Below are 16,429 nucleotides of genomic sequence, written 5' to 3'. Positions count from 1 at the left end.
CAGCTTCAAACAAATGGTCTCTAGCAAGAGACCCCATTTCAGATGTTTGTGGCTCCTTTGGTAAACCTTAGGAAAGGGCGTACCCCAGGTCCCCAGGACAGGAGGTCTGCTCCGTCCTGCCAAGCATTCCAAGATGAAAATGAACTGCACAGTCTTGATGGGCTGCATTGCTACAGAGTGGGTAGGGGCAAACCCAGGTTCAAGGCATGAAGTGAAGTATCCAGAATCCTAGCACTGGGGAAGCAGTAGAAGACAGCTAGTTCGAGATCACTATGGGCTAAAAAAACAAATACCCATAAAGTTACAACCATAAAATGCCATAGTTGTTCTAACACCACTCAACATGAGGAAAATTACAGCAGAGGAAAGTGAGAGTCTCAAGGGATGGTGACTAAACAATAATAATTTTTGCAAACTTTACAAAAATAAAGCATGCTGTAACTACATTCCTAGGGCCCCTGCCACAGCCTTGGGCGGGGCGGCCTCGGGAGATGCTTTTTAAGCAACAGGCTGGAATTTAAGCTCCCTGTCTTGAGAAAAACCTGCCTCAGGACACGTGATTAGAGGTTGTTTCCAATGGCTGTAAGACACAAGATTAAGACACAGAGAAGCTGGGAATAGGGGAGTTGGGGGAGGGGGACAGCAGGATATTTTTACCAGGTTACTTGATAGCTAATATACTTTTCACTTACAAACATGAACTTTTCAAATGTAACTGAAGGCTCTCAATGGAGACTGTCTTCTAAGTTTCTTACCGTTTCTATGTGTTCTGTAACAGCATAGTCCGGAGTGTTCTGAGGGGAAAGAAAAGAAAAATGAATTCACAGTAGGTTTGATACATGTTCCTGACTTTCTGATATCTTCAGAGATATTCTTTCTCTCCCTGACCCATTTCCTCTTTTAAGAACTGAATTCATGGAGTACACATGGAGGACCAACATCTGGGAAATTCTCTGGTCTGCAGTGTTTCAAGACATGGTACCCATTCTTTAGAACCTTTAAACTGTAGCTGGAGAAAGGTACAGTTAAGGTATTTAATGATTATGGTGTAGGTGAATGGATCAGTTAGGGACCATACAAAAATCAACACTGAAGAAAGCCAAAATAAGTAGTTCTTTTCTTTTTTATTATATTTTATTTTAATATTTTAAATTTTAATATTTGAATAATTTAATTTAATAATTAATATTTATTTATTTATTTATTTATTTATTTATTTATTTATTTATTTATGAGAAGGAGCCTTGTGTGCATCGTGGTTTACTTGCTGAAATCCAGGACAACTTTGGGGAGCCAGTTCTCTCCTGGCATGTGGGTCTCAGGGACCAAATTCAGGTTGTCCACCTCAGCAGTGTGTGCCTTTACCACTGGGCAATCTCCAGGCCTTTCTTTTCTTTTTGAAATTAGCACATATGTATATACATAGGTATGTACATATGTATAGAGCACCATGTGATGGACCTGCACATAGATACACTGTGTTGTAGGAGGCAGTTTCTTTGGTTTTCATTTTTTTGTTTTTGTTTGTTTGTTTGGGGGGACAGGGTTCCTCTTCATAGTTCTATCTGTCCTAGAACTCACTATGTAGACCAGGTTGGCACTGAACTCACAGAGATCTACCTGCCTCTGCCTTTTAAGTGCTGGAATTAAAAGTGTAAGCCACCGTGCCTGGCAGCCTGTGTTGCATTCCTAAAGGGAATATTTCTTATTGGGAAAACATAGTGATGATGCTAGCGGCTTACATCTAAGTAACTCTAAATACAGCTTATAGTAAAGATCTGCCACCATTACAGGCTGACGGGTCCTCAGTGTGGGAAAAATAAGTGAAATGGCCGGGCGGTGGTGGCAGAGGCTTTAATCCCAGAACTTGGGAGGCGGAGGCAGACAGATCTCTGAGTTCAAGGCCAGGATGGTCTAGAGAGCCAGGGATACACAGAGAAACTTTGTCTCAAAAACCATAAACAAACAAACAAACAAATAAATAACTGACACATCCTAGTACTTGAGGAAGAAGGGCTTCAAATTCAAGTCTGTAGGCCCTGTTACATAACTCTGCCTCAAAATTAAAACAACAAACAAACAAAACAGCATATGCACACATGCACAACTCTGCCTCAAAATTAAAACAAAAAACAAACAAAACAGCAAGTGCACACATGCACATACACACACACACACACACACACAGAGAAAGAATACATTGTTTGGGCAATGACTATGACATCATGGAACTTACTGATTAAAATTTTAAAAGCATAAGATTGTGACGTTATTTCAGAAATCTGCCATCCAGTAAATACAAAAAAAGCATTCACCCATATCAGGGTTGCTAAAAACCAGAAGCTGTGTGTAAGGAGGGCCAGAAAGGATGTGTGACTGGCAGATTCCATCTGCGTGTAAGAGGAGGCTCAGCACTCTCAAAGTCACCTTCTGACAAGACCCTATGGTGGACTCAGCATAAGAGAATCTCAGCCTTTGCTCCCATATTAATAAGACCATGGATTTTTTTTTTGTCAAACCTGACACTGTGTTTGTCTGTGTGTGTGTGTGTGCAGGCTCAGGCTAAGCTCTGTGTGTGCTAGCTCAGGCTGGGCTAGTGTGTGTGCTAGCTCGGGCTAGGCTCATGCCCCACCACGGAGTTACTTCCCTATCCCAGTACACTAAACACAGTATGTTTTGTTTTGTTATTCTTTTTTTTATTTGGTTTCTTGAGACACGGTTACTTTGTAGCCCTGGCTGCCCCGCAGTTCACTTTGCAGTCCAGACTGGCCTCAGTCTCACTGTGATCTGCCTGCCTCTGTGTGAGTGTGTGCCAGCACCACCTAGCTTAACACAATGTGATTTAAATGGGGTGCTCAATTGATACTAGTTGATTTCTAAAAAGAAAACTAATGCATGCATATTTATATTGCATTCTGAAGTAAAATAAGCTTTAATCTTTACTGAGAAATTATATCTCAAGCCAACTAAAATAGTTAAGTTGCTATCTACTGCCGGGCGGTGGTGGTGCATGCCTTTAATCCCAGCCCTTGGGAGGCAGAGGCAGGCGGATTTCTGAGTTTGAGGCCAGCCTGGTCTACAGAGTGAGTTCCAGGACAGCCAGGGCTACACAGAGAAACCCTGTCTCGAAAAACAAAAAAGAAAAAAACAAAAAACAAAAAAGTTGCTATCTACTAAGAAAAACAAAGGCCACACTCTGGTAAACATAATAGAACCTGAAACATTGAAGGACTGCTTCTGACCAGGAGTGAGGCAGGACACAGGATAAAAGACACTCCCCTTGGACAAGAAACATCTGGGTGCAGTCTCAGGGACAGAAGTCCAAGTCAAGAGAGACCCGGAACCTCTGGTTACTCAAGACATCTCTACTTACTAATATTTTATCTAAAGTGAATCAGTTTTGGAGATGTCCACTGTTTCTGTTCCTGTCTGTCCAACCTCCAGTGGCCTTGGTAGTTCCACAGAGAATCCCGGGTAGTTCCATGGAGAATTTAAGTTAGATTTGGGTTAAGTGTAGAGAGAAATATTGATTAAAAAGAGGTTTCCTACCAGTTGCAGCTGTTTGGTTTTTTTCTTCTGATTTAGAGCCAATTGGGGGTGCTCTGCTTCCTTCAGCCAAATCTCCTTGGGCAGCTTGTACACTTCTAGCCAGACATCCCCGGCTCCTGCATTGGGAAACCAAACAGACAAGCGTTGGGCAATGGAGTGGTGTGGCAAGTTTCAGCTGGAGACTGTCTGTCTCCTCAGAAGTGCTGGCCTAGAGACCGAGACCCTTTGCAGTCAGTGCCTGTGGAAGGGGCCTGCGTAAATTGAAGCATGGCTGCTGTAAGCCCTCACTGACCAAGTGATGTCTGCATGGAGAGTTGAGCCCTCAAGCCACTGCTACCTAATGCAGTCAGGGGCTTCTCCTACAACATTGGCACAACTCAATCTTTAATCAAACTGTCACCTTTGCCAAGCCCCATGTTTTCTATGTTGCAAATAGTCACTTCTGACATTCTGCCCTAGAGTTGACATTGCCACCTAGGGGAGGAAGCTGGCACATGTCAGCAGAGTAAGACAGGCTTAGGACAAAGGGAGAGTCAGAAAGGGAACAGATCCCAAAGAATTCTCTGACCAACGTTGGAGATGACCTATGGGAGGCTATGGAACCAGCTCTCATCACAAGATCAGGCTGAGCTCCTGTTCTGAATATTGACCCAGTTGGGAAAGGTTGTTTTCTCATGGAAGGGGATACTGTCTCAATGTTCCACTAAACACACAATCATCTGGATACCTTAATTTCACACCTTGTCCCACAACCACAAGGGAGTAAATACAATCATTTTAAGCTACCCACTGTGTGGTTCTTTGTTATGACAGCCTGAGAAATGAATACATGAGTGTTTTGCCTACATGTATGTTTGTACATTATGTATGTGCTTGGTGCCTGCAGGGGCCAGAAGACGGTGTTAGTTCCCTGGAACTAGAGTTACATATGGTTGTTAGCTGTCATATAGATACTGGCAATCACACCTGCATCCTCTGGAAAAGTAATCAGTGCTTTTAACTGCTGAACCATCTCTCCAGCCCCAACATGTCCTTAGATACAAAAAGCACTATAAAATCTCTATCTTCTGCAAACATTTAGCATTTGGGGGTCCTGCGGGGGAAAAGTATAGATCCAGGCTTGTATAATACATTTATATGTCTAAATGTATAAAAGCTGAAAATCAAACTACCAAACAGTCTGCCCTGTTGATACACGTGTAACTGCAGCTGGCCAGATGAGGAAACACGTGCTAAGATTGGCACATAAAACTCTGAGGAGAACTAAGATACTATATCTTCTCAACGTAGCTCCCCCAAACATCTGAAAACTACAATAGTAGTTATAACACATGTCTGAATAGTCTTTGATTCTCCTGCCTCCAGGAGACACCTAAATTGCCTACCTTGTTGTCTGGACTTAGTGACTTGCTCCTTACAGAGGGTTAAAAAGGAAAAACTAAGCGAGGCATGGTAGTGTAGACATGGAGTGACAACTACTCTGGAGGCTGCGGCAGGAGGATTGCTTGAGCACAGGATTTTGGAGCCAGCCTGGAGGAACCTGTGATCTAAGCTAATCCCAGCAAAAGTGAATCAACCTGGGACCTACAGTTCCTGAGCCAGTGCCTGGCCTTGTGCTAGCTTCCCCCTAAATCCTCAGCCTTGGGTGAGCCATGAGAAAAAAATGCAGACAAACTGAAGCAAAGGGCATTCCACAAGCTATCCGGTTGGTTCTCCTGGGGAAAAATGTCAAGGTAATGGAAACATATGACCAAGAAATTGTCACAGGATTACACCAGAGTGACATATGACTTGGGGGCAGTATCATTAGTCCTAGTTTTGTCTCCATATGCATGCACACCATCAGGTTAAATGTAGGTGTTAGTGAAGAACTCAAAGGAGCTATGTACAGGCTTTGCCTCTCTTCTGTTTTTTGTTTTGTTTTGTTTTAAAGATATAACTTATTTTCTGTGTATCGGTGTTTGCCTCTATGCATGTCTATATAATACCTGCATACAGTGCCCAGGAGAGGTGTTGGGTCCCCTGGAACTACAGTTACAGACAGTTGTGAACTGCCATGTGGGTGCTGGGATCAAAACCTGGCCCTCTGGGAAGGGCAGTCAGTGCTCTTTCCTTTTTTTTTCCCCCCCAGAGCTGAAGACCAAACCCAGGGCCTTGCGCTTGCTAGGCAAGTGCTCTGTCACTGAGCTAAATCCCCAGCCTGCAGTCAGTGCTTTTAACTCATGAGCCACCTCTCCAGCCTTGCTATTCTTTAAATAGAAAGTTATTTCTTTTGTTTGTTTTTGGTTTTTGAGACAGGGTCTCACCCTGTATCCCTACACTCATGGTCCTTCTGCCTGAGCCTCCCTGGTGCTAGGATTACAGTTGTGCACCACCACATGTGTCTAAATCTAAAGCTATTTCTAAATAAAAGGTCACAATGAAAGTCTAGAAGCAACACAAATCTGAACGTCCCTCACAGCTTTTGGGTGACCTTGCCTTGGAAGAGGAAAGCTGCATAGTCCCCGCTCTGAGAGATTTCCATCTTTACACAGGTGCTTTGCTTGCTGGTATCATCCTGAAAAAAAAAGAGAGAGAGAGAAAGAGAAAGAGAGAGAGAGACAGAGAGGGAGGGAGGGAGGGAGGGAGGGAGAGAGGGAGAGAGAGAGAGAGAGAGAGAGAGAGAGAGAGATGCCAACACAGTGAGTGCTGTCTGCTAACGGGAGGGAGCATATGGCAGGGCTCCCGTGGCTCACACCAGGACTAGAGTCTTCTGGAAGCTTGTGATAGCAAGATACCTCACATCAGTTCATATTCTCAGCTTTGTACAGAAATTGGACAAGAAATGGAGCTTGCTTTAGACTTAGTTCCTCAAAGGTCATGGAATGCCATTAGACCTGGTTTGCAAACCCTAAAGTCAAGGCTGTATTCAATTATTCAGCTGAGTCAAAGTAAGTTCTACATGACAGAGAAAACTGGTGCTTGTCTGGACTGTAGCAGAGGCTGGGGAAGAACCCTGGAATAAAAGCATTTCCAATTGGGGGCCAGCTGAAAAAGGCAGCAGGATGGGTATGCTACACCTTGAAAGAACTTGAGAACCACTAACAAATAAGGTAGACTAGTCATAGAGGTGAGTCCTTGTGATGGTTTGTATATGCTCGGCCCAGGGAGTAGCACCATTAGAAGGTGTGTCCCTTTTGGAGTAGGTGTGGCTCTGTTGGAGTAGGTGTGCCACTATGAGTGTGGGCTTTAACACTCTCATCCTAACTGCCTGGAAGTAAGTATTCTGCTAGCAGCCTTCAGATGAAGATGTAGAACTCTCAGCTCTGTCTGCACTGTGCCTGCCTGGATGCTGCCATGTTCCCGCCTTAATGATAACGGACTGACCCTCTGAACCTGTAAGCCAGCCCAAATTAAATGTTGGCCTTCTAAGGGTCGCCTTGGTCATGGTATCTGTTCACAGCAGTAAAACCCTAACTAAGACAGTCCCTAATTTATTTAATGAGCAAACAATTTTTATTTCTATATCTTAATATCTATCAACTTACTACAGAGATTTTCAAACACACAAAAACAAAGTGGCATAATGAGTCCTGATGTGGCCAGCACAAGCTCCACTGTGCTACAGTGTAGCTCCACAGTGACACTGAGATGCTCAATTGTGGCATCACAGTGCTCCACTGTGACATCACAATTCTCCATTCTAAAACCTTGATGCTGTTGTGATGTCACAAAGCATTGTGCTGTCATAATACTGCACTGAGCCACCACAATGCTGCACTGTGACAAGACAGTGCTCTATTGTGACATCAGAATGTTTCATTGTGACATCACAGTGCTACACTGTGTCTTCAGAATGCTGAAGTGTGGCATCATAATGCTTCACTCTATGACATCAATACTGCTGGGTGCTATGGTAACGGTCCACTGCGCCATCACAATTTTGCATTTCAGCATCATAATTCTATATTGTGCCATCACAATGTTCCATTTTGTCACCACAATGCTGTACTGTGACATCATCATAAACTCTCATGTGACAAATATTGCCTCAAAATGCCATCGCACTGCTTAACTGTGATGTCACAGTGTTGCACTAGACAATTTGCAGTTGTGCCATCCAACGTTTCTTTACGCCATCACAATGCTTCACTGTGACGTCACGGTTACTGTGCCGTAAAATCGTAACGCTGCATTCTGACATCACTACGCTGCACTGTAACAATGCTGCACGTGCGTCTGCAGCCCTCCACTGTGCCACCCATGCTGCACTGTGTCAGCACAGCTCCCTTGTGACAACAAGTTTTCTTGTGTTGTCATGCTGCTGCATTGTGGCATCACAATTTTAGGTGTATTTATTACCTTCCAAACCCAATACACTGCTAATATTTAGTTAAGCCCAAATTATTAATTCCTAAACAGTAGCTAATAACTAGTCTGTCTTCAGTTTCCTTAACCTCCTCCTAGAGGAGATTAGTGTCTGTCGCAATTGTTCCAGATTACAATCAAACAAAGCCCATCAGACATGGTGGTACTCTCCTTTAATCCCAGCACTTTGAAGGCAGAGGCAGGTGGACTCTAAGTTCAAGGCTGGCCTATTTACATAGAGAGCTCCAAGCCAGGCAGGGCAACAAAGAGAGACCTTGTGTCTCAGTTAGGGTTTCACTGATGTGAAGAGAGACCATGACCAAGACAACTCTTATAAAGAGTTATTTATTTATTTTATTTATATGAGTACACTGTAGCTGTCTTCAGACACACCAGAAGAGGGCATCAGATCCCATTACAGATGGTTGTGAGCCACCATGTGGTTGCTGGGAATTGAACTCAGGACCTCTGGTAGAGCAGTGAGTTCTCTTAACCGCTGAGCCATCTCCAGCCCTCTTATAAAGGAAAACATTTAATTGGGGCTGGCTTACAGTTTTGGAGGCTTAGTCCATTATCGTCATGGCAGGAAGCATGGCAGCATGCAGACAAGCATGATGTGGGAGGAGCCAGGAGTTCTACATCTTGATCCACAGGCCTCAGAAGGAAACTGTGTGTAGCCTGAATATAGAAGACCTCAAAGCTTACCCCACAGTGACACACTTCCTACAAAAAGGCCACTCCCACTCCAGTAAAGCCACATCTCCTAACTGTGCCGCTATGGGTCAAGCAGGCGCACACACGAGTCTATGGGGGGCATACATATTCAAACCACCATACCCTATCTCAAAAATCAAACACAAACAAACAAAAACCCCAGGTCTACAGGTCTGGAAAGATGGCTTAGTTGGCAAAGTGCTTGCCATGAAAGCCTGAGGAGTTTGGATCCTTAGCATTTATGTAAAAAGATGGATAAATTATGAGAGCATAAATTTAATGATGGTGGTGGTGGTGGTGGTGGTGGTTGTGATGATGATGGTGGTGGTGATAGTGGTTGTGATGATGATGATGATGGTGGTGGTGGTGGTGGTGATGGTGGTGGTGGTGGTGATGGTGGTTGTGATGGTGGTGGTGGTGGTGGTGATGATGATGATGATGGTGGTGGTGATAGTGGTTGTGATGATGATGATGGTGGTGATGGTGGTTGTGATGATGATGGTGGTGGTGGTGATGGTGGTGGTGATGATGGTAGTGGTGGTTGTGATGATGATGATGGTGGTGGTGGTGATAGGCTGAGTGTAGCACATGTGCCTATAATCCTGTACTGGGGAGGTGGAGAGAGGAAGACCCTGAGCTTGCTTCCCCAGCTAGTCTAGTCAAATCAGCAAGCTATGTACAGAATGATCCTGTACCAAAACATAAGGTGGAGAGAGTGATTGAGGAAGACACCACATAGATGCACACCCATCTGCACACACACACGAACACACACACATACACACCCATCTGCACACACACACACACATAAATATGTAAACACACACATATACAACATCCACTTATTTCTTAACTATTAAATTAACTAATTAGTTCAGACAGGGTGTCTCTTCATAGCCTGGCTGTCCTGGAACTCGCCATGGAAAGCAGGCTGGCCCCAGACTCAGAGATCCGCCAGCCTCTGCCTCCCAAGTGCTAGAGTTAAAGGAGTACAACACTACGCCTGGCTAAATCTCTTAATTTATACTAGCTCCCCACTTGTTTCCCTGCCTGGTATTTCATGTTGAAGAAAATGAGAAATTTTGTTATCACACTGGCTTGTACTAATGAAGCTGCTCCTGCCTCAGCCTCTGGGGTAACAGCGTAGACCGTGATGCCCTGCTCCACTGAAAGTATTTTTATAAGACAAACCACAATCGAAAAACCAAAAACCAACCAACCAACCAAACAAACAAACAAAAACAAAACAAAAAACCCTGAAAACCTACAATTAGTATAGTTTTGAGAATCCATCAATTAAAAAACATACTGAAAAGTACTGTCCTTTCTGAATCCTGTGGTGGGTCATCCTCTGACCGCCACATATAAGCAGTGATGCCCCCCCACCACACACACACACACACTAAAAAAATCAATTCCTGTTATTTTTCCATTCCATATCTAAATAATGTGTGTATCTTTAAGAGTCTGTGCCATGTGGTGTGAGTGCCCCAGGAGGCCAGAAGAAGGTGTCAGAAACCTAGAGCTGGAGTTGCAGGCAGCTATGAGCTGTCCGATGTGGATACTGCAAACAGCAGCTGGCATTCTTACTGGCTAAGCCATCTTTCCAGACGCGGATTTGCATTCTTCAACTCCTGCTGTGCCTCGGGCATTCTTGTGGCCCAGTTCTAAGGGTCTCTGGGAACCGCTGACATCCCATCACATCCCTTAGTGAGTGATGGTTACTTGCCTTACCATACATGTCCCCAGACAAAACTCTCATTTAGTCTCATTGATGGTTGGGAATCGCCAAGAGCTTCACAGAGCCCTGCAAGCATCGACTGACTGGCTGCTCAGCTCAGTTACCATAGCAGCTGCCATTTTCCAGGCACGAATCTATGGTGGTTGTAGAACAGATAGAGTTTCATTGGAATAATTTTAAAAGAGTATGCATGCGTGTGCGTGTGTGTGTGTCAGTGTGAGTGTGGTGGTCACAGGACAGTTTGGAGGCTTCTATTCTGTCCTTCCACCATGTGGGTCCTAGGAAATTGTCAGGCTTTACAGCAAGCACCTTTATCCACTGAGCCATCCCAGCAGTTTTTTGTTTTTTGTTTTTCCCAATCTGCTTTTATACCATTTTAATTACATGCAAGTATTAAGGTCAGTTCTAGGTTGCTGTTGTTTGTTTTTAGTAAAGTTTTGATTTTCTGTGGCTTCACACATCCTGGATTTTTGTCTTTTATCAGGAGTGTGCTGTGCATTACCTACTTGATACTCTCCAGCTAATGGGGAAAGGACGGGAACTCACCATTTCGTTGATGGCTTTGATGAGATAAAGATTGTCTTTACACAAGTAAAACAATCTAACAATACCTGAAACAGAAAAATAAGAGACTGTGAGACCAGATCCAGGAAGGGCTGGGGGGCAGCATCTGACTCTAAACATCCCGTCCTGCCCGTGCTCCACAGCCCCGTGTGGCCTACGCTGCCCTTGGTCTCCCAGCCTTCCTCCACCTTACTTTGAAATATTCAGTCTGTTCCTCTTTCCAATCCTCCTATTTAGTGAGGGTTGCCTTTCTGGAATTCCCCTATAAGCACAGCAGCCAAGCTGTCCGTCCTGTGCTTCCAGCCCCTGGCTCTGTCCATCATCCCACATTTCTTCATATGGGCACAACTGTTTGCTGTGGACGTGTTGGGTTCATAAGCTCCTACGAGAGAAGGGCTCTTCCCTTACCTTTCCGTGTGCCTTAACCCACTAGGGTCCTCATGCGGTTAATTCTGTTGAATTCAGGATGCGACTATCACCTGCTGTGACTTCTTACATTTCTTGAGGAGCCTCCCCGTTACTCATAACCTGCCTTTGTACCCATGATATAGACAGATCACATAAAGACATTTGGCTTACTATGGGTAAAATTCTGATCCATCCTAATAAAGATTCATGGGCTAGTTATTCCATGAACTGGCTGTACAAGGGACACTAAAGTAGTCTACATTCAAATTCACCCAAAGAAGGTGACACAGACATGAAACTACTTGCATAATACGTCATAATGAATATGGCTTGTTCTTTAGCCCAAAGTCCCACCATGCCTTACATAGATATCCTCCAGGTACCTCACATCTGTGGGCACTCAAACGTACTTCTTCAGCTCACATGCCCTGAGCACCTTCCTCTGTCACTGCTCCAAGGGATGGCATGGTCATCCGTGCAGGTGTCTAACGCAGAAAGCGGTCACCACTGCCCACACGGCCCAGCATGCCTTCCTCACCACAAATATGTTTTATCCTTCAGTCTTTTTGGTAGAAGGGGTAATTGAGACAGGCTTTCATGTAATTCAGGATGGCCTCAAAATCCCTACATAGCTGAAGATGACCTTGAACTTCTGACCCTCTCACTTCTGACTTTCGAGTGCTGGTCACATATGTGAGCTGCTACTTGCTATATCTATTTTATTCCCCTTTCCACCAAAAGAAATTTAAATTTTTTATTACAACTTGTTTATTTTTAGAGGAGGCACGAATGCCATACGTGTGTGTGTGTGTGTGTGTGTGTGTGTGTATGTGTGTGTGTGCGTGTGTGGCCATCAGAAGACAGTCCCGTAGGAGTCACTTCCCTTCCTCCACCAAGTGAGTCCTGGGGAGGAACTAAAGCATGGTAGCAAGCCTCTCTGCCCACTAGGCCATCCTGCCAGCTCTCTTAAAAGCTTTTTGTTTTGAACATTTAAAGGGAAGATTCGAAAACAGAACCAACCATTCCCTGCATCTTCCACCTGGCTTCAACTAAATTCACATCTTGCCCCACTATAGCCCACGCCTCTTTTTATTTCACCCTGTCCTGGCTCAGACCTTCATGTTTTCTCTCCTAAATGATAAAACAGTACCCTCCTCCTTCCCTCCCCCTTACCCTCCTTTGGTTTTGACTTTTTCAATTTGCGTGCAGTTATTTCAACGCACTCAGGCAGGTGGTGACGCCAGCTGGATAGCAGGGCTCCGAGGGCTGGAAGTTGTGAGCTATCCTACCTGGTTTGCAATGACTTTGTAGCACTGACTGCTGTTTACCTCGGGGAAATTATCTAACCTCTATACCTCAAGGTGTCTCTTCCAAACAGGACGATAATCAACTGTGCTTCCCTTGGACAGGTGAAGAACAAACAGGTTAGCATGTGCGGCGTGTTAGACCAGGCCTGACACAGCCGCTGCATGGAGATCATACTTGTGACTACATGAGCAGAGAGAACCCACCATGTCTGACCTCACTTATACTTGCAAAAGGGATGAAACCACATACCAGTCTACAGGTTCCTATAAACTAATCTAAACACAAAGAAGGACAAATACCCATCTCATCCACAGGAACAATAAGTACGTCATTCCCCACATCTGTGGCCCAGATGGAAAGAACATCAGCCTTAAGCTTCTCTAAAACATAGAGTTTTTTGCAATTGTGCAGATTATAGATTGAGAATCCTTTGTGTCCTCCAATAAACAGATAGTCTTGTGAAACAGCCAGACCACCAGGCATTTTGTCGAGCTGGGAAAACATACACATAAAAAGACAATTATTTTCATCTGTCAATGCCATCAAGCAATCTGAGCTGGCTTTTCAGAGAGGAGTAGGGATCTTCCTAGACATATCATTGCCAAACTTGTGACTGTCGAAAATGTTCACCCTAAGCACTTCACTTTGGGGGAAGGTAGTCAGAGAAACAGAAGTAAGGCTAGGTATATACTCTAGAGAAATGGAAGTAAGGCTGGGTATATACTCTAGAGAAACGGAAGTAAGGCTGGGTATATACTCTAGAGAAACAGAAGTAAGGCTGGGTATATACTCTAGAGAAAACAGAAGTAAGGCTGGGTATATACTCTAGAGAAACGGAAGTAAGGCTGGGTATATACTCTGATCATGAGCACAACCACACATCCCGTGCTTTATCCCACTAGTGTCCTGTGGGAAGAACAACAGCTGAACTGCTGACGGTTCTGACTGCCATGGATGGAGAGGGTCTGATACATTTATGAAGTTTTTCAGTGTCAATAACATGACACAAAGGGCCTTTGTGTAATCTTCAACTAACCATATAACACTCCATTTCCCACAGGAAACCGCAGCATGCCTACTGTTTCTCAAAAATGCACCTGTATTTCTGATGAAGAGGAATTTCTTCCTTCCCTGAATCAGGCATTTTCATTAACATATAAGTGAAAAAAACCCCAACCACCCAAACAAACAAACAAACAAACAGGCAGGCAGTCTTGTTCATACCTGGATTTCTGCAGCTGGAGGGTAGATGGTAGGCACAATCCAGTTCCTCTCAACTTCCCTTAAAGAGTCTCTGTCTTCAATAATTTCCCAGGACCGGTCAAAGAGATGGTTCACCAGCTTGTTGATCATTCGGTAAGGCTGAGGAAGGGAATCCAGTTCTTGATCCATGTCTTTGAAGACAAAATCCTTTTCATCATCCTTAGGCCAGTCTGCCTCAGTTGGAGATGGAATCTCCAGCGGTCCCTTGGAAAACACGGACAACCTTGGCTTCTGAGCCTGGCTTCTTTTTAAAGATGACATCGCAGCAGGTGGCACAGAGACCTTCTGGGAACTCAAAGCTGAGAAGCAAAGTGAGCAAAAAGACTTTGAGAAAAAGGTAAACAAGAAGCTAGCCTTCTCTAGCACAGTATCCTATGGGGACCTTCTGCCTCAGGCTGGAGTGCCTTACATATCATTGCTAACACAGTCCTGGGATACGGTCTTCTTATTCATAAGGGGACCAGAAGGGCAGGTATCTCCCAGGTTAACTCGAGGAGATGTGGTTGGCGATGGAGGATTTGGCATGATGCTATCTTTCTTCACATCCTGATAGGACAAGTAATGTCTTCTGTTCAAAATGGAATCCACTTACAGCTGATATCTTTCCCTGGTTCTCTGCCTTGGCAAATGTCTCTGTTCAAGCCATTGAATCTCCCGGTTTCTTTTAGGCCCAATCAGATGCATCTCAGCATGTCCAATTTTTGTGGGACAACCTGTTCCTTCATCAGTCTCATTGGTGAAAGGCCCTGCCCCTGATTCCTCTACAAGAGTCTACAGAAATGTCAGGGACAAGGAATACTGACTACAAAGTCTGCAAGATCAGAACAAATTAGTTATGTCCAAACTATTTGTAACTTAGCAGCCCTCCTCTACACATCTTTATAAAGTACAAGCCCACAGGAAGGAAACTAACAACACATATTTCAAAAGCTTCAAAGTTGTGAACAATTCTGTATAAAAGGGATGTTGTGGATTGCCGTGGTGCTGTTTGTATTTTGATGCTAATCTTGCCCCAGACCAGGAAAGGAGCACACTCAGGTAATTCCATGTGAACCTTCTCCTCACTTTAATTAATCAAATAAAGACTAGAGCCTGTGACTGGGCAGTGGAAGGGAAAGGTGGGGCTCAAAGTTTTAGAGGAGAGAGAGGAAGGAGGAAGAAGAGAAGACGAGACAGAGGAATGGAGAGAGAGGAAGATGGAGGAAGAGGAAGTGGAAGACGGAGCAGAACCAATGTGGCCTGGAGGAGCCGCAAGTAGCAAGGAATCTCATAGCTGGGGAATAGAGTAGTGTAGTGGTATATTTGCCCAGTCTAAGAGTGCAGCTTATAGATATTATAACTGAGTTGTGTGTTCTTTGCACAGGCTTATTGGGGTTGGAGATTTACCAATACAAATCTGGCTGGTATTAAATATTAAGGCTGTCTGGTGTTTTCACTTGCTACAATTTAGGTGGGCAAGAGAGAGGGTGAAACCGTGGAGCGGTCATTGGTGGTCAGTGTAGTTGGGGTGGTCAGTCTGTGGAATGAGAGTGGTAGAACCAGGCATTTTCTGGACGGGTTTGGACTGCTTAGCAAGCCAGCCTTGGGAACCAGGGCCAGATGGCCATTTTTGGCATCAGGCAAGGAGGAACAGGTGGCTACTGATTCTACAGCCTAGCTGGAGCTAGCATGGATTTTTAAAATTTCACACAACAAAGGGATTTCCAATGTCTTCATTTTAATTATATTTTTCTATTATTTGTGTGTGCCATGGTGCACATGTGAGGTTCAGAGGGCAATCTTCAGGAGTTGGCTCTCTCCTTCTACCATGTAAGTCCTAGAAACTTAACTCAGGGTTGATGGTAAGTGCTTTTACCCATTGAGCCGTCTCACCAGCCACTGTCAAAGTTTTAAAAAACATTTAATGAGAAAATTAGGACGCATTTTAATATGCTGAACTCAGGGCACTATGGTCTTATAGCATGGCTGTGGTCTATGCGAGTCCTATAACTATCCAGCTGCCCTCGTGGTCTTTCCCTACACGCTTGAGTACATATATGCTGCTTCCAATGCATGAGAGATGAGGTTAGTTGGTGTTGGGACAAGGACCACTGGAGGACAATAGTGAGGACAGTAAGCTGAGCTCACCCAGAGCAGGGAATAATGTAGTTCCTTTAACTAGCCAGACTAGACAATCTCATAAGTTACAAACAGAGCATTTAGAAGGATCTAGACTTGGTAGTGGGAAAATGAACCCAAGAATGAATGCTGCACAGTATCACTCACATGGAATGATGTATTAAACACAGAAGACCAACCTGCCTTTGTGTAACTTAACATCATCTCAGAACAAAGCTTAGGAACATTTACAGGAACACAGAACAAAACAAAACAATCCAGCATCACTTTGCAAACACCTCCGTTTGCTGTAGCATCTTGCTGTCTGCCATGGTCAAACCCCACCATGTTCTTCAACATCCAGAGGGTTAGGGTTGCTGTTGAGAATAGAAAATAGTATACAACCCAGGAGAAGGACCTGACAGTGCCTTATACAAT

General features: G+C 44.3%; 1 protein-coding gene across 1 annotated transcript in view; it reads right to left on the bottom strand.

Moving 5' to 3' along the window:
• Positions 1–14,155, bottom strand: part of Wdr93 (WD repeat domain 93) — a 36,536-nt gene extending 22,381 nt beyond the window's left edge. Inside the window, exons 1-6 of the mRNA XM_028754880.1 lie at positions 13,856–14,155; positions 12,931–13,123; positions 10,898–10,962; positions 6,028–6,106; positions 3,550–3,665; positions 756–794 (exon numbers count right to left, since the gene is read on the bottom strand). Of these exons, the coding sequence (XP_028610713.1) occupies positions 756–794; positions 3,550–3,665; positions 6,028–6,106; positions 10,898–10,962; positions 12,931–13,123; positions 13,856–14,155 (792 nt within the window). The remainder of the gene's footprint in view (positions 1–755; positions 795–3,549; positions 3,666–6,027; positions 6,107–10,897; positions 10,963–12,930; positions 13,124–13,855) is intronic.
• Positions 14,156–16,429: the final 2,274 nt, after the last annotated feature.

This window comes from Grammomys surdaster, unplaced genomic scaffold (assembly GCF_004785775.1).
Source record: "Grammomys surdaster isolate TR1022 unplaced genomic scaffold, NIH_TR_1.0 126036, whole genome shotgun sequence".
Classification (NCBI taxonomy): Eukaryota; Metazoa; Chordata; class Mammalia; order Rodentia; family Muridae; genus Grammomys; species Grammomys surdaster.
This window is presented reverse-complemented; position numbering and strand designations above follow the sequence as displayed.